The sequence below is a fragment of the Carica papaya genome, chromosome 6 (genome assembly GCF_054855325.1).
Source record: "Carica papaya isolate Zhongbai chromosome 6, ASM5485532v1, whole genome shotgun sequence".
NCBI classification, from domain to species: Eukaryota; Viridiplantae; Streptophyta; class Magnoliopsida; order Brassicales; family Caricaceae; genus Carica; species Carica papaya.
In genome coordinates, this window is record NC_142314.1 from 1,731,320 (window position 1) to 1,751,231 (window position 19,912).

General features: G+C 31.3%; 1 protein-coding gene across 2 annotated transcripts; it reads right to left on the reverse strand.

Annotated features, from left to right (window-relative positions):
* Positions 1–777: 777 nt before the first annotated feature.
* NPY2 (Phototropic-responsive NPH3 family protein) lies at positions 778–7,000 on the reverse strand. Of its 2 annotated transcripts, none has more exons than XM_088222803.1 (5): positions 6,571–7,000; positions 4,976–5,804; positions 3,596–3,665; positions 1,952–3,124; positions 778–1,464 (listed from the first exon to the last, which is right to left on the reverse strand). In XM_088222803.1, exons 2-5 carry the CDS (start codon positions 5,035–5,037, stop codon positions 916–918), a joined length of 1,854 nt encoding a protein of 617 aa, XP_088078929.1. In that variant the 5' UTR covers positions 5,038–5,804; positions 6,571–7,000; the 3' UTR covers positions 778–915. The 2 variants fall into 2 exon arrangements, with proteins under 2 accessions (XP_088078929.1, XP_088078930.1); XM_088222804.1 differs by lacking the exon at positions 6,571–7,000 and adding an exon at positions 6,406–6,564.
* Between the last annotated feature and the right edge of the window lie 12,912 nt (positions 7,001–19,912).

Genomic DNA, 19,912 nt, shown 5'->3' on the forward strand with positions numbered 1-19,912 from the left:
CTAAATTTACCTCTAATTAGGATGGTATAATTAATTTTTTTACATACATATGAACTTCCCATGTATAGTAGTAGTACAAAACTAAATTGTGTTTGGACAAAATATATGCACGTATAATATGTAACATTATTATAAGTACCATAACATAATATAATATAATATAAGATAATATTAGAGTCCATTGTAATAAACGTTCAAAAATATTATTATTATCTTCTCTAAATTTTACTTTGCTAAAATTGGCTTAGAGATTAACGGTGCATGTACGGAAAATTACAGCTAACATTAATCTTTTCTTAATTGCAATTTACATAGTAAAACTTTTGGGTTAATCCATATTTTTAAAAAAAAAATTTAAAAAAAATTTTGACCCCACACAAAAATTTTATATGTGAATATTTTTCCAACGTAAAAAAAAATAATAATAAATAATAACAGATATAATAATGCGTTAATTATGATATGATTAGCTGTTAAACATCATTAGAAGTTGTAATTAATTTATAAAATTCGTAAATTAGGTATGTGGAGATTTGGCCACGGAATTCGAAAGTTGACAGTTCACGACGATCAATTCAAAGTTTTTATTTCTTAAACTTTAATTAATTTTTAAAAAAAAAAAAAATTGATTAAAATTCATTAAAAATATTTTTTAATTTATTATGTACAAAGCAAAAAAGATTTTAACACAAATATTAGAATTTTTACTCTTTCTATTAATTACTTCTACAAGAAGAGCAAATTCTCTTGGCAAAAAAAAAAAAAAAAGAAGTCAAATTCTCCTCTTCCAAACTATATATTCTTTTTCAACATTTTGCTAAATTAGAACATGTAACAACACTAATTCTTCGAAATTTCCGAAAAAATTATTCTATTCGGGGAGAGAAAACATCGAAAAACCCTTCTTCGGAATAATCAAGAAACCGAGTTCCTCCTATTTCTTGAAGGTGTTAATTTAGCTTCTTCTGGGTTAACAGAGCCGAGACTTTCAGGTGAATCTGATCCACTATTCTCCCCTTGACCCCCTTTACTTGACCAAATCTTTGTAAACATCTTCTTTGACTTAACCAAACCTTTGATTTTACTAATGGCAGCTTTGTTGGATTCCCCACCATTTCTCTCCATAACTCCTCCCACTCCATTACCTAATCTAAGTTCAGCCAACTCTTTCTTAAGGGCCCTGAGCTCCTCTGCAGTCGCTGCAGCGTCCCAGTCTTCGTCCGTGTTTGTTGTTGCTGATCTTGAGCTCCCGTGTAGGCTTTTGCTGACTTTCGGTAGGTCTGGAGTGCTGCTGCCTGACGAGGCTGCCACTCTTACCTGCTCGAAGAAGAGAACTTGCACAACTACACGTAATGGAAGTCTCTCGTTTTGCACCGCGTGCGTGCAGGCATCAACTGATAATTTCCGGCAATCCATAAGCTTGCATATTCTTTTTCTCTCACTCTTGCTGATTCCCGGGTGCTCCTGAATTAGAAAGTTGAAAACTTGGTTGAGCCATAACTAGAGGAGATCCAGAAACAGATTCCAACTTTGAAGATAGATATCTAGTACAGTCATCAGTTAATCTGTAAACCCTAATACACTCAAAATTCTAGGATTTCCCAAACCAAATCAAATTGGTTTAACATGATCTGAACCAGTTTAATATAACTTACACCAAGTCAAACCAGTCAAACCAAAATTCCGACAACATCAACAATATTTTTATATCCTCGCTTGACAAAACGGAAATGCAAATATACTATTGTGAAATAAAAAAAAAAAATTAATAAAATGTGTCTTACTGCATATCAAATACGTAAATTACGATAAACTTTCATATATCAAATAATAAGATATAGGAATTGTATAGAAATGCAAACGAATGAAAAACACAGATTACCATTATGCCATATTCATCCCTCTTAAATAAAATGATGAGCATCTCATGAGAACTTCGTTAAGCTCTTACCTTGAGATAAATGTCAATAGCCCGGTAAAGCCCGTCATGAGCAGGCCGAGAAACAGTAGACACCATCTCTGCAAGATCAACAAACTTCGACAATGGCAGATTGGAATCCTTAGCAATTTCAGCAAGGTATCCATCTATCAGTTTTGCAACCATCAGCTTGGAAGCAACAGATAAAATTCCTGGTTTTCTCACCGCCTGAAGCTCTGGGCCTTCTATCAATTCAACTTCAGCACTCTGATCTTGCATAAGGAACTCCCCCACTATTTTCAGCACAGTATCAACATCATACATTGTGTTTTCCCCTTCCGGTGCTCGTATCAAAAGATCACTTACAGAAGCCTCCTCAAGCTGCTGCCCTATGGTTTTTATGAGCCGTTCCTTTACCATTTCTCCTGAGTCCACGGTAATGGCTGCTTTCAGTAGCTTCATCAAGAAACTACACGAGACACTGCCTCTTTCTGCAGGCAAAAGTCTCACAATTGTGTCAACTGTTGAACGATACTTAACCAAGTCTCCATTGATCATCCCCTTACTGAAACCTGACAACCTTCGGTAAGCATAAGCTTTCAAGGCTTCTCCGATGACTTCGTTAGAAAGTATTCCTCTGGATTTGATATTCACTACAACACGCTTGTACAGATCGACTTCGAGTTCACACAAATCCTCGACCCACCAGTCTTTTGGCACCAAACGATTGACAACATTGCTATAGTTTAAATCATTTCCATTTTCCTCGGGAAGCTTCTTCCGGTTATAGGTATAAGACCATTCAACCTTGGAAACATCAACACAGGTCTTGTTAGCTATAGCATCAACGCAAAGGCTAACCACCTTCAATTCCTCGGAGAATGGCAGCAGGGACTTGGTTGTCTGAAGAACAATTATCGAATCTTTCCAGCTGCGGAAGATGCTGGAGTTTAAGAAAACATCAATCTTGTATATGAGATTCCCTTTCTCGATAGTCTCGTGCATTCCTAGATACTCGGATGCACAACGAGCAGCGACTACATTGTAAGCGTTGAGTGTGACAGTCATGCCATAACAAAATTTGGCACATATCTCGAAGGCAGCTAGCCCACCAGGGATCTCGGAAATATTAATCTCATCACTCTTTTCTTCATTAGTGGTTGAGACCAACTTCTGCAAGTAGGCACACTTTGAAAGAAGAGGAAACTGCATGATTTATATGCCATTTGTCAGTCATAAAAGTAGATATGAAATTTTTTCCGTCCCTGTATGATCTATAACGGGTTACATTGATCTTCAAAGAATCTTAATGATTACAAGTGAAGTATCATCCATCCAAATAAACTTAAAACCCACTTAGCTTAGACATCCAAGCTTTCATTCGTAAGTATTTAAGAACCTGTTTTGCATAACATCAAGTGCGAGTAGCTCACATCATAACGATGGATGAAGAAGATCAATTTGAACTGTTTTAACATGGAAGTGTCAATTTTTCCTCGGTAAAACATTATAAAGTCGAATAAGTTGAAACCATGAAATTCAACAACATTGTCATCGATTGTACCATCAAAAATATTTACATGCATGATGAAAAAAGGCAATCCGGAAGGGCTAAAAAAATATGTTTCTGATGTGCCGAAAACATTTACATGCTTACACATCATACATATAGCATACCTTGTGCAGATAAAACTTCACATCTCCAATAGTGATAACGATGTCTGTTGTCAGTTCACTTGCCACATACCTAGAAAGTGTAGGCCTCAAAAGTATTACTATGAAATTTCCTTAATTCACATATAACAAGAAAGAGAAACAGATAAAATCCAAAAGGTTAACGTTAGAAACACGGGCAATTCAAGCACATGTATAATTATGTCTTTCTTGAAGCCTATTCTCTATTTCATTAAGTGAGAAATTCTTCTCAAAATTCGTCCAAAGGATATTCAACTCTATGCCGGTTCTTCATTTCAAGACTTTTTTCTGTAGTCTGCTGACTTAGTCTCATGAAAACAGAAACTTCAGCCAATCTTAGTCAAGACATGTTTTATCGCACTGCATCCGCACATTACTTATCTTTATTCATTGCAAACACTAGCGAAATTGACTTCAAAATTCCTCTACTAGCTGGTGAAGGCCTTTTTTTATTGAACCGCAGACTTCAAGTCATATCAAATCCAATCCACACCGAGTATTCGGATTGTTCACAGGACATGAATGGCTACTCTAGCCAATGAACTTAGAATTATCCCTTTCAAACAAAAAATAATTGTACTAGGTAAACAAAGCCTATTATCAGTTCTATGCAGATCTACTAAACATGTCATAGAAAAGTTAACCCGAAATGCATCTCGGGTTTAAATTGACTTTTAAAGTATTTATGATACTTGTTGGTAACATAAAGATGGATATTCGCTAATCAGAGTCAAAAATAAGTTTGAACAGAATCGACATAATATCAAAAATAAACAAACACATTAACTAATGAATTCAGATCAATTAATGTTGGTTAATCAACTTATATGCTATGAAGAATGGCAGTAGCTGATCTAATTGCAGAGCAATGTCAAGAAACAGCAATAAATAGTTTCTGATGCATATCAACTGGAAAGATGATTGACTAAAAACAAAAGAAAAATATCTAAACAATAGAATGATGAGTACAGTTCCCCTGCTAGAGAAACCGGGATTTTGACACAAAGTGTACCCCACCATTATCTTTTCTCAAGATTCAAAGATATATATTTTCACCAAGCAATGAGATTTTTAGCATCTAGCAAGCACTTCAGAATCTCGAAGATTATTTCAAACACTTAATTAAGCTCATTGTATTGTCCCAGTACACATTTTCCAGAAAAAGGATCCGGTTTCATGCAGCCCCAACAAGCCTTAGGTTAAGCATTAATTAACCAAAAGAGGGTACCCCAGATAAAAGAGGAAACGGACCAGTTTCAATAAACATAACCAATTAAAAGAGATAAGAATCCAAATCACACAAGCAACAATTACGGTTTTGGAAGAATTCAAAGTACAGATTGTTATGAAGTAGTATCGTACCTAACATTGTTGCCATCAGTCTGAAAGGCATCTGGCTTTGATCCAAGTTTCATAAACTTCATGTTGAGAAACCAGAAATGCCTTCTCTGAAATCTCAGATTTCAGAAATATACCCTTCCTCGCCAACCAACCGATCACTCCTGCTAAAACCAAATACCTCGCGCTCACCACCTCACATCCCCATAATAAAATTTACAAACCCAAAATCAAGAAGAAAGTTCCCCAAAATAGAAAGGGATGCCCCAAGTGTGGGGACCAAGTTTCTGAAATGTGAGTGACTTAACTTTCTGGGTTTGAAGAGAGAGTAAAGAAGGATCTAAAAAGAAGGGGAAGGATATATGCGACGAAGCATATGACCGAATCTTGACAGCAACCGAGGAAGTGAGTCCAAGTAAGAGAGAGAAATTGACAATGCAAGATGGGAACTTTTAGTGAATTTTATAAGAAAAGGTTCTCTTGAATGGCAAGAGAGCCAAAGAAGAGATTGTTTCCTTGGTCTGTGGCAAAGCCCACGGAGCCCGGAGGTGGCAAGTCACTCCAGGGGACAACTGAAAGACCTCTAGACTAAATAATTCCTCAAAACCAGACCCACAAGCACAAATCTGAATCCACTCACACTGCCAAACTATTTCTTTATTTTTCTATCTGATAACACTCTGTTAGCTTGTTTTGCCTATTCTATTTTAAAGCTTAAAAGAATTCTTATCACTAAGACCTACCCTTTTGCCTTAAAGCTTCAAGCTTCAAGCTTCAAGTTCCAATTTTTACACATCCAAATCAGTATAATTTTATATAGTTTTTCCAACCGTTGAAGTTTGAAAACCTGCAACTGAAAACAGCATCTTGGTATCAGTTGAAGAAACCACCAAAACGGTAGACAACAAGCATCTTCTTTCTTTTTTTTAATCCTCAGCAGAAGTATGGGAATAAATGAGGAAGATCACAGAGTAAAAACTATTATAGTAATGAACAATGAAACAGCAACTACCAACAAGAAAATCACTACAAACTAGAGCTGAAATCTAAGGAATCTACCAGAATATATCACACAATCTACTTAAATAATTGAAAAGGCAAGAGATCTTACAGTGGTTTTTTAAAGTATAAAAACCCCAAAACCCCCATATGAAGAAACTGCTCAAATAATCGATTTGGGGACATAAAGACAATCCCCAAAAGCCACTCTCCGTGTAAACCCAAACAAAACCAATAAGGCGTTTGTCAAATCTAAAGAGCTCTATTGACGAAGTAACAAAGTAATTACATTAAACAATAGTAGAGAACAAAAAGATACCCATTTCAAGTATTGAGTAAAATCAAACAACCCAAAAGAAACCAGCTTTAAAAATCCCTAAAAATCCAAACTTGTAAGAGGAAGAAAACTCAACAAAACAAATCAGACAGATCTCAAAGGGGAAACAAAAACTTACCCAGAAACAGAAACTACCATTACAATAACCTTGCTTTCTACATGATGAAGATTAAGCAAATTCATGGACGAACAGTAAGTCACCCTCCAACATCACCAATCCAATCAATGGTAAAAACCAACTCTTTTCCATAAAATACACAAGACCAAACCCTAAAGAATTTACCTCTTAAGTAAATGGGCCGGTGCCTTGTTTCAGAATCTTCATTTGAACAATTTGCTTTGCTACATAAATAAATGTTTTTATCTGTGTAATTACACTGCTTTTCTCACTCTAGTACAAATTCTTGCTTTAACTTTTCTGGGTTACTCCCTCTTTATTAATATCTGTGAAGAGAAAGTTGAAAACTTCGATTTTGATTTTGATTTTGTTTTATGAGAATCGCATTAATAACACACTCCAATCACCTTTGCTCATCTATGCACGCCAGAACTGACACACAGCACAGCTTTCTTGATGACATGTTGCCATTTCCTTTTTTCTCTTTCTTTTTTTTTTTCATTCATCCTTTGCTTGGGACTTAATTAACCATTAATCATCTTTATAAACATCAAGAAATGCTGATAAGTTGGAATAATTTTATTTCTTATGGAGAAAAGAAGATTGAAAATTTTTGAGAAAAGAATAAAACTTTCATCTTCATTATGGTGATTGATCAATGGACAGCTAGAAAACAGTAGTGGGTGATTGAGAAATATGTCAAATCTTGAATGATTAGAACCAAAAAGAAGATTGGGGATTAGGGTTCATGAAATCATAAAGTTATTTTGTTTCTTGTGGTTGGATCTTTCTGCTCAAAATAGTGATAATTTTTTTCCTTCACTTGTTGTAAATTGCATTTCCACTTTTTCATAATTAGTTCATTTTAAAACATATTTATTTATTTTATTTTTAATAATTAATTACTTAATTATTTTGTAAATCTACCATGATTTTATTATTTTTTAAATAAATCAAAAAATCACTATCTCTGTAACACAAGATATCATGTAATTTGAATTATAAATTTTTATTAAAATAAACATATATCAATTGGTCAAACATTTTTTAAAACAACTAAAATAATTCCACTCTCATCAAACTTCACTCACTTTCATGTGCGTATATATATATATATATATACATACATAAATGCTTATAGATTATTTAAATACATATTGGAAGGACTTGTATATGAATAGTGAATTGAATATAATAAATACTGGTGGCAGATAAATCCACGTACTAAACCACAAAAACAAACAAATATTATTAAATAAAGTTAGATCCATATAAAGTAAAATTGAAATCAATTACCTTTTATATAAAGAAATGATACATATAATTTTCATTAAATATAATTAAATTTAACTTTAAATATTTTAGAAAATAATAATTTAATATATATATATGTTAAGTAAGTTTAATTTTTCAATATGTATAATTTAATATATATCTAAATTCGTATAACTGTTAAAAGACTATATAATAACATGATAAATAAATTATATTATTAAACAATAATATGATAATTTAGTTATTATAATTTTATATTTTATTTTAAAATTATGAATTAAAATTTTATTGACGACATAAATTTCAACATTTTATATATATATATAATGAATGTTGATGACTGACGTATAATACTTAATTTGATTATACTAATAATTTAATTTACTAATGTGTTAGTTATATTATAATTACAAAATTAATTAGCTTGAATTCATATAATTAATTACATAAATATATTGCATGATATATTACCAACCACTATAATTAATAAATATTTTAAAAATTAAATTCAAAAAATTCAGAACATAATGTGAAATTGAGTAACATAAGTTATATAATAAAGCACACAAGTTTTAATTTGTGTTTATAAAATTAATTATAAATTAAATTTGTCTTTAAGTAATTATACAAAAATTATTCAATTTTTAAAAAATAAGTAAAAAAAATATTCTTTTGTAAACTGTTATAAATTTCACTCGATTATTCATTTTATAAAAAAAATAATTTCATATAAAATATGAAACTGCATAATTAATAAAATTATAATGTTTTCTCGTACTAACAAATAACTATGTGTTTGAGATTTTAAATATTGATAACATATAGTAAAATAATTGTAATAACTGAGAAAAAAAAAATATATATATATATATATATATCGAGTGAATAATCATACCCCATCCGGTATCAGCGCTAAAAATATCATCTATCGATATCCCGTCCAGTATGTGACAACGTTCACAGTAGGGTTCCCTATGTACCTGATCCGTCCACCATCTCTCATGATATATAGTAAGACAATCATTCATCAATTCACATAATCAATCAATTTTCCGTTTGCATATTAATTTTCAATTTCACAAACCAACCGTAAATCATGCAAGATAATAAATAAATATACATCAAGGAAGTATAACTGAATCATTTAACCATTTCAGTATATTATAATGTATTTAAAGTTGTAAAGTCAATAATCAGCTAAACAAGACAACTAAATGACTAACTAATTTCGACTCCATTAGTAACCTACAATTATTCTCAGAGTTTTCTAAATTGTACAAAATACTACATTATTGATTATTAAGTTTCAATTCCATAACAAAGAATAAGGTAAAGGATTCTTACCCGAATCAGTGTCCGAAATATCGAACTTTTTATTGCGCCTACTGGCGTCCCACAAGTTTTCTAATTTTTTTTACAAGGATTAAAACACATTTCACATACATAGAAATACTCTAAATATTTTAAATCGGTGTTAAAAATTTTTTTCAGCCAATTTCAGGGTTCTGACATGGTGACACCCCCGTGCTCCAGTGACGCCACTGTCATCCGCAGTGGCAGTTTGCCTCGATATGACCGTTTTTGGCCGATTTTGACCAATTTTGGTCGATTTTATATCCATCCCTGCAAGAAAATACGTTAGGAGACCTTGGTTGGCCGAAAAAAAAATCAGAAAACAAAAATCTACTGGTGGTCAAATTTTCTGGTGTAGCGGTTCCGCACGCTTACCTTCGCGGCTGAGTAATTTTCTTCGGTCAACTTATAGAAAATAAAATGGTGAACAAAACGGTGAAAGAATCGCACGAAACGAAAAACGGAAAGGGGCTCATCGAAGGCGGTTACAGGTTTTATCCACAGCAGCTCCGCCGGGCTTTGCCCGTAGTTTTCAGGTCTCCCGCTATTCTTTTCACCCCAATATGGCCACAGGGGTTCTCGATATCGAATTCTGAGCGGGTGAGAGAATTTTTACCTTTTTTAGTGGTCGGAGGTAACTCCGGTGCGGCGACGGGCGGCGGTCGGCTCCCTTCTCTAACAACTGGTTCTTCTTATTCGGTGGGGGGCTGGCAGCTAAGGTTCGATTTTAGTGTGATGCGAATATATTTATACCCATATCATGTTAATCTGAATCGTTCATCGCGTCTAATCTCGACCGTTCGATTGTGTCTAAGGAGAAAACGAATATGGATTGTTCATCGCGTTTGATCTCGATCGTCCGATCACACTTAAGGAGGAAACAAATCTAGACCGTTTTATCGTATTTGATCGTGACTGTCCGATCGCACCTGATGAGGGAACGGATCCAGACCGTCCACGCTCGTGGGAATGCTTCTGGGTCGCTAATTGGGGGGCATACAGATCACTAGTGTGGCCTCCCGCGTGAAACCGAGTCAGTGTGTCTTGTCACGCGACGCACTTTGGTTCGTCGAGGCTACTGACTGGGCGGTACTACGTGGTAAAATTTTTCTTAATTGCGTTCTGACATCTAATTTCTAACTTTTCTTTCAAAAATATCATCCGAACCAAAATTTTCATCCATTTTTTCTAAAATTATTTTCAATTTCATCCCCAACCTATTTTTTTCAAATATAACAAAATTTTCATTAAATTAATTTATAAAATATATTTTTTATACTTTTTTAAATTAATAAAATTTATCCCAATCTAATTTTTTGGGCCCGAGTATTAAAACTCTCTCCCCTTAAAAGAAATTTAGTCTCTCAAATTTGTCACTCTCACTTAATCAAACAGTTGGGGATATCGCGGTATGAAGTCTGATTCTATCTCTCATGTGGCCTCTCTTTGTGTGTGATTCTGTCACAAGATCTTAAAGAATAAAATTTTCCGATTGCGAGGCATTCTACTCTTTCGGTCTACAATGCTCACTAGTACTTCCTCATAGAACAAGTCTTCCTAGAGTGAAAGGGGCTCGTGGATCGAGATGTTAGAGTGGTCCGAGTTATATTTGCGTAGCATAGACACATGAAATACATTATGGACTTTAGATAGTTTTGAAAGTAGTGTCAGTCTATAGGCGGCTGTACCAATTCTGTGTAAGAGCTCAAATGACCCAATAAACCGATGATTTAGTTTCCTTCTCTTGTCAAACCTATTGATTCATTTGAAAGGGGTGACATTGATTAACACTCGATCACCTTTTTCAAATTCTAAATTCCTCATCCGGGTGTTCGTATAACTCTTCTGTCTGCTCTGAGTCGTCTGAATGTTCTTCATGATCTTAATCATTTTGGCTGCAGTCTCTTCCACAAGATTTGGACTGAATAATTTTCTACCACCTATCTCTTCTCAACATATTGGTGATCTGCATGGGCGGCCATATAACGCCTCGTACGGAGTCATGTCGATACTTTCTTAGTAGCTATTATTGTAGGCGAACTCTATTAAGAGTAAATGATCATCCCAATGGCCCCCGAAGTCAATAACCCAAGCTTGAAGTATATCCTCCAGTGTGGAGATCGTTCTTTCTGATTGTCTATCGATCTGAGGGTAGAATGTGGTACAAATAGACAGTTTCGTTATCATGACTTGCTGAAAACTAGACCAGCACAGAGAAGTGAACTCAGGGTCCCTATCGGATACTATTATCACCGGTGCTCCATGTAACCTAATTATCTTCCGGATATACATTCTTATCAGCTTGTCTAAGAGGTTAGTCATCTTGATGGCCAAGAAGTGAGAAGACTTAGTGAGCCGATTAATAATTACCCAAATAGCATTATGTCTCGAGTGTGCCCTAGGCAATCATGTCACGAAATTTATTTTGATGTATTCTTACTTTCACTCCGGAATCGGTAATGACTGATGTAGGTCGCCTAGACGTTGATGCTCTGTCTTGACCTGCTGACACACTAGACACTTGGAAACAAAGTCACTACCTCTCTTTTCATCTCGTTCCACTAAAATTTGGGTCGCATACTTTGATACATTTTAGTGCTTCCGGGATGCATGACAAACTTTGAGCTATGAGCCTCTGTCATAATGTCATTTTTCAACTCATTGTTACATGAAACACACACTCTGTCCTGAAATCTGAGCAACCCATCGGCAAATACTCAAAATTCTGAATTTACTGTATGTTCTGCATCTTTCCTGAGAGCTGTTATGGTGGAATCGGCGAATTGAGTTTCATTTATTCTCTATATCAACTCAGGTTGAATAGTCAGGTGGGCTAAGCATGTAACTCTCTTCAGGTCCTGAAGTTGTATATGTTGTGCGACCCCTATTACTTTGCATTCTAAAACCATTATGTGAGTTAACATACATGTACTTTTTATACTGAGTGTGTCGGCTACCACATTGCTCTTGTCCGGATGATATAAAATGTTACAATCGTAGTCCTTAAGGAGTTATATCCATCGTCTCTGATGCATGTTGAGATCTTTTTAAGTGAATATGTTTTTCAAGTTCTTATGGTCGGTATAGATTTGAAAAGTCTCCTCATACAAGTAATGATGCCAAGTCTTCAAGACGTGGATAATCACAGCAAGTTCTAAATCATAAGTAAAGTAGTTTTTCTCATGACTCTTCAACTGCTTGGACCTATGGGCTATGACATTTTCATGCTACATCAGAACACAACTCAATCATAGGTAGGAGATATCACTATAAACTGTACATCCACATGTTCTATTCGGCAAGGCCAACACATGTGCAGTAGTCAACTGCTTCTTTAGTTATGAAAATCTCATTTCACAGTCTTCGTTCTACTTAAATTTGACGTTCTTCTTTGTGAGTCGGGTCAAAAGAGCAACTAGATTATAAAATCTTTCTACAAAAATACGGTAATAACCTGTCATTCATAAAAAAACTACGAATCTCCTTGACCAAGATTAATTTCTCCCAACCAAATACTGCCTCAACTTTTTCGGAGTTCACTGATACTATATCCCTTTATATGATGTACCATATGAAGGTAGTTTGTTCGAGACAGAACCCACACTTACTCAACTTTACATACAATTTCTTTTCTTTAAGAACCTGCAAAACTTGAATCAAATGGTGAGCGTGTTTTCTTTTGGGGAGAGTTGTCATTGTAGTAGTGATAAGCGCGTAAGGGGAAAAGAGTGTGAGGATATGGGAAGGGAGACTAATAGAAGTAAGGGTATAGGAAGGGGGGGTATTAATGTAGGCATTTAACTAAGGTTCCATGCTATATTTATATTTTGAATTTATCTTACTAAGTTTGTGTATGCTCATTACCTATCATTTACAGATGTTGTAGCACATAAAATTATATCGGAGTCACATTCCTCCGAGCTTAGTGTATAGAGGAGACTGAATGGGAAGCATAGGTAGTGAACCAGGATACTTGTATAGTTAGTGGAAAGTAGTCCATTTTAAAATGAGATTTGTGTAATTGTGATATGCTGTATTAGTGGGTGTATAATGGAGAAACTTTAGACATTAAATGATTAGATTTAAACATTTACTATATACCGGATGAGAGAATTTGGTTATGAAACAGTATATGTCATACTAAATATGCAGGCAGGGTCATCGTAATGCCTTTAATTTAAGGTCAGGGCGTTACAATTGGTGATGATTGAGAGTTACTGGTGTGGTGATGGGAGAGTGTGTGGCCAATTAATGGTCATTAGGTGTGGTAGGTAGATGAATTAACTCCTTAATACGATGACGGTGTGTGTGTGTGTGTGGCAGAGCGATGGCTGGGTGGGCAAATAGACTCACGAAGGTTATGGTAGACTGGGGTGTAGTGTGGCGTAGGTGTATAGGGAAGTCGTATGAGTTTGGGTAAAGGGGAGTGTGACTAGAGCTGTGGTAAGGGGGTAAAGGTGGGGTGAATGTGAGAAAATAAGGAGACTTCCAAAAGTAGGGGTAAAGGATATGGCTAATAGTGTAGGCATTTAACCTAATTCAATGCTTTGTTTTATGTTTGGTTTTACTTTACTGGGGTTGTATGTGCTCATTATCTATTGTTTACAGATGATATAGAACAGGAACCTGGGCCGGGACTTCCTTCCTCGGAGCTTAGTACTCAGAGGAGGTTGCATTAGGAGTGTGGATGTTATATTTGAACTATTGTGTAATTGACTGAAAGTATAGTGTCTAGGGAGGACAATTTAATATACATGACTTGTGATGTAGATAGTAGTTGCATGATCGAGGAAGTTGGACATTAAATGAATAAATTAGAATACTATTTCCGTATAGATTCATATTGAATTATTTGACTTGGATTGTCAAGTGAGATAGGATCTTCCATGTATATAAGTTCAGGACCTTCGTAACGCCCGAGTTAAATTATGGGTTTAAAATTTTAACATAATATTTGGTAGTCGATAAATTATATTATTTAATTACAAAATAAAATATATTTTATGTAATATAATAAATAGTAAATTTGTGGGAATCAAATATTTATCATAAAGTTTCCATAATTTTTATCTATTAAATTGACATAAATTTTATGTTTATTAATTAGTTGATACATATGCATTAATTATAATATAATTTATATTTAAAATGTTGTATTAAAAATTAAAAAAAAAAAGTAATACTAATTTAATCAATAAATAATTAATAACTGATTAGTTAATTAGTTATGGAATAAAATAAAAAGGAGACCCTTATATCTCTCTCTTTAACTTTTCAGTATTTGACCCACCCACCATATGATTGTTGGTAGTTGTTTGATAATGCTTGTCCATATACTTCCCAAAAGCTTCACTTTGAAATCATACATACATATATATATATATATATATATATACATATATATAGATATATATATATATGTATATGTGTCTATTTTCTTTTGATTTTTTTTTTTTGAAAAAATTATATTGGGTTTCAACCATTGTGATTCTTTTAAGTAAATAATATTTTTTTCTTTGTCTAAAAATATAATAAAATTATTAAAATTTAATCAAAAATTCTATTGATATATTATTATATTAAATATTTAATTTAAATAAATTAAATATTATATATCAAACACTTATAATTAATAATATACTCACAATATAATAAATTTTACATTTTTATTAAATTTTAAATTCGTAATATTTAAATATAATACAAATATTTTAATCATCAGATAATCAAACTGTCCATATTTATGTCATTTTGATAATTTATTTTATGTTCGGGTAAATAATTTTTATTTTTAATTAAATAAAAATAATATAAGTACATTAAAAAAATATAAAATAACACATGCATTTATCTGTTAAAAAATACCCAAAAAAATTGTATAGTCTCTAATTGTGATTAAGATTTATTAATTAGCTTATTGGCAAAGATAGTGCTGCTTTCTGCCTTAAACTCTTAATAATTAATTAATTAACTTAATTAAATTAATTAATTGCATATTTTTCACATCTACAACTCATATATATGTACTACTGTTTTTTTTTTATAAAAAAAAAAAATTGTGACTTAATTATATATTTAAAACAGTGCACATGGCAACTCATAGCTTAATTAAGTAATTTAAATAGATCCCTTCAGATTTGCTTAATTAATTTTATAATTAATCAGAAATGTTAGTGTACAAATGACAAATCAGATTTCTTTTTTTGGGTCAATTCATAATTAATTTAATATGTTACATTACCTAATATATATATATATATATATATATTTGAAGCTGTATATCTACAAATATATATAGATATAATATATATATATAGATATAGTACGTTATCCTATTCATGACAACCATATTCTTAATTTTATGTTGGGCAACGGTACACATATAATCAAGGTCATACGTCACACGAAATCTACGGGAAAATCAGTCAAAACATTAAATTAATGTGAATTAAAATTAATTAAAAGTCATATAATAAATTAATTAGTGCTAATTAATTTTGTGATTAATTATTAAATGGGAATTAATTAAACAATAAATACGAGATTATTCAACAGGCATGCATGTGTTGCTTCACTAACATAAAAAATTAAAAATTAATTATTATTCACAAATGTGTACGATTATAGTTATTACGATATTTTATTTATAAAAAATTGATACATAAATTTTAGTTATAATACGATAAAAAATAATATTTAAATATAAATAAATAAAAATATAATTTTACTTAAATTCGTAATATTTTATAATAATAAAAAAATATACCAACTATTAAATTAAATAGTAATTAATTAAATTAATATATATATATTTTTTTTTGTATTATAACATCATATAGTCATAGTAATCCTAATTATTAAGGTCAAAAAAGTTATAGTAAAATTAGTTAACTTAGTATAAGTACGATTGATTAGTTATGATACTATATTGATTACAGATAATCAACGTATTCATAATCAACTCACTATCCCAAGACTTCCACTTATGTCATTTACATACATTCATACTAACCGAAAGTCAGTAACTCTTGTGCTTCATTCAGTTACGAGGTCAGTCTCTTCCATCCGTCCCTAATCAGTCCTTGTGCTCGCTCGACAGTCTTACCCCTAGAATCTTTGTTGGTACCATACAAAACCGATCCTACAATTCAATCAATCTTGCTGTTGCCCAATATAAAGACTCCGGGGGGACCTAAGTAGACAAGAATAATGGGCTTGGGGTGCAAAATAAGAACATTTGTAAATTAAAGGGGGGGAAAAGCAAATTTATTTGTTCAAGATACTAAAATTGTTGACAAATGATAAAATCTAATAACTTTGGGAGGCCCATCTAGCAATAATCTATAAGTGGAATTGGGCTTTTCATGCAAATAAGCCCATTGCTTGGGCAAGAGTTGGGCCATCTCATTCTCTTTCCCTTTCAATTAAATGCTTGAATATTGTGTGTGTGTGTGTGTGTGTATGTATATATATATATATACACATATATATGCACACACAAACACTCATATATGCTAATGGAGTACCTAACTTCACATAAAAATTGTGTTTCATACAATTATTTTGAGACCATATCATCATGTGACATGATATACTAAGATTATCTCTAGAGTAAATTTAAAATTTAATGTGTTTGACTTTAATAGTTCAATATTATGTTTGTAATCATTTTGGTACAACAATTTGATAAAAATCTTTGTGGGACTAACACTTATTCCCACACCCACACACACACACATATATATATGTGTGTGTGTGTATGTATGTGTTTGTATATGTGTGTGATGGAAATATGATTTGGTAGTTAGGGTAGAAATTGAATGAGTAGTTGGCACTTGCCCTTCCATGACATATGTGACAACACCACTATATAGTAGAATATAATATATACTTACACACCTTTTATATATAATTAAATTGCATTTAAACAAACACAACTTGACATGCTTATTTAAGTATTGTCAATTTTTCACTCATACATTAATAATAATTCATTCAACTTGGTACCATCCCACTTGGACCAAAGTTTTTTATTAGCACCCCATTTGGACCTTCCATTCTCAACCATCTTAATTAGGGCTTCCATCCCACGATCCCTTTTTTCTTCAATTCGCAAAATTATAATTTTGATTCTTCAATTCTTGATGCCCAAATGTGTAAATTTGAATTATTGAATTTAAAATATTGTGTCATCAACATTGAAAATTAATGTAATTAGGTTATATAATAAGTTAAAAAAGTATAATTTCATTTTGACTATATGGGTTCGATTCTTGGACCCTCGTTTATCAAATGTGACGTTTAAAATTACATAATTTAATATTTTATGCTATTTATTTTTATTAATTTTTCACATTATACAAACCCATTACACATGATTAATTGTCACAATAACAAATACTAATAGTAAAAAACATAGGTTAAAACTTTAAAGTATAAGTACATTAAATTAACCAAAGGGTAAATTAAAACCTAATTGTTGGTTAGGTATTAACTAATACAAAATTAAATTGTATCAAAGTCAAATTTCTGATACAACTATGTGCCTAAAATTTTTGGTATATGATTGACCCTAAATTAAATAAAGCATTTTATTTCACCCTTTTTGATCACCTAATAGCATTGCTATACACACACACACACACACATATACATACATATACAAAAGTGGGTATATACATACATACATATATGTATGTATGTATGTAAGTACATGGGGCAAATTACAAACATAAGGTTACAAAAGTAAGCACTCAAAACAATAAATTAAACACATGTATTAAAGTAATTAATTTAGAAGAGGGCTTATGGTTGAACAAATCAATTGAGGCACGAGACATAGTGCGAAGTCAATAAATTTCACATGGGAAATAATATTTTTCATTAATTCCTTAAATCTCAACTATAATTATTATTATAATTACATTATTTAATATTTTTTTTTATATAAATATTTAACTATTATTAATTACTTTATTAAGCCTGTAAATTCATTATTATAAATTATTAATTTATACCCACGTTAAGCACGAGCATTAATGAAAGTTCTGCATATTTATTATAATTATTAATTTTACTTTAAAAATATATAATCATAGTTGTAATTGGAAAAATAAAAATAAAAATAATCGATTTACATGCGTCACGTTTCGTCATTTTTATCATATCCACGCAGCCTTATTCAAATGCTTTATTTTTCACGTGTTCTAAAATCAGGCTTTTTTGAAAACTATTTAATTAAAAAAAAATTATTATTATTTATAAATAATTAATAATTATCTTTTAGGAAAATAATAAAACTTTAGTTTTATGAGTGAATGACATTTATAACACGGCAAGTATATGTACATTCATTGTATGTATATATATATATATATATAAGTTGGATGATATAAAGTTTTTTCTAACTAAAATATCGAAAATTTAATTATAATTTACAAAAAAATATATATATATTTTTGAATTTTTTATAAAGTTATGAAACTATTTATTTTAATATTAAATCATATTTTATTACGAAAATTTAATTTCTAAAAAAAATGATGTAATAAATGTAGCGCGTGAGAAGTAGCAAGTATAGAAAGAGTTACTTCACTCCACAGCCTCCATTGTAGTATCCACCCTGTAAACACAAATCTTCCAAACACTTGTCTTTCTATACACGTATACGCGTGCGTGCGTGTGTGTGTGTGTGTGTGTGTGTGTGTATATATATGTATGTATATATGCGGAGAGTGTTTCAGAGATTGGACACGTGTTAAATATTTTATTAAACGACAGCGTGTTAACCGTAATTGGTGGAGCATAAAAAAATAGAAGAGATAAAGTAACTGTACGTGTCATGCCAATTCATTTGATTCCATTTTCATTCATTAAATTTGACACACACATACACACACACACATATATATATATATATACATATAGAGTCATATATAAGATATATCCGAAAATTAGGAAATTAGTTTTTATCACAATTAATATATGGGCTAGCATATTACTTACATGTTTGGGATTTACTGAATTTGTTGTAGTTTTTATTAATTAAAAAAAAAATACTACATTTCTATTTTTTTAATAAAATAATATAATTTTATTAATTAGTTAATACAAATACATCAATCATAATACAATAAAAATAATTTATAAACCAATCAATATATATATATATATATATATATATACACACCGTCAAACTCAAACTCACAAACTCTTGTAAATACACACGATAACATAATTTAATTCAAACCCACAACTTTTTGTAAAGTGATATATATAATATATTTAAAATGAGAATACATGCAAAAACATAATATGATTTAAACCCACAATTTGTTATAAATAAAAGCAATATATATAAATTAAGCGTAACTAATATAAATAATTTTTAAATAATGATACATTTGATAATATAATTTAACTCAAACCCACAACGTTTTGTAAATAAATATGATATATATGCGCAAATTGTAACTTATATAAATAGATTTAAAATGAAAAAACATGAAAAAAAACACAATCTAATTTAAACCCGCAATTTATTATAAATAAAAGCGATATATATAAATCAATCGCAATTAATAGAAATAATTTTTAAATAAGGATACACACGATAATTTAACTCAAACCCACAACGTTTTGTAAATAAATATGGTATATTTGCGCAAATCGTAACTTATATAAATAGATTTAAAATTAGAATACATGCAAAAAAACACAATCTAATTTAAACCCACAATTTGTTATAAATAAAAATGATATATATAAATTAATCGTAACTAATAGAAATAATTTTTAAACGATAATACATATGAGAAAACACATTATAACTCAAACCCACAACTTATTATAAATAAAATAGTACGTAAACTATATAATA

Coding starts and splice junctions, on each gene's coding strand:
- NPY2 (XM_088222803.1), bottom strand. CDS start 5,037: ATGAAGTTTATGAAACTTGGATCAAAGCCAGATGCCTTTCAGACTGAT. Junction 3,666..4,975: donor ACTGATGGCAACAATGTTAG/GTACGATACTAC, acceptor TACACTTTCTAG/GTATGTGGCAAGTGAACTGA. Junction 1,465..1,951: donor CTATTGACATTTATCTCAAG/GTAAGAGCTTAA, acceptor TTTCTAATTCAG/GAGCACCCGGGAATCAGCAA.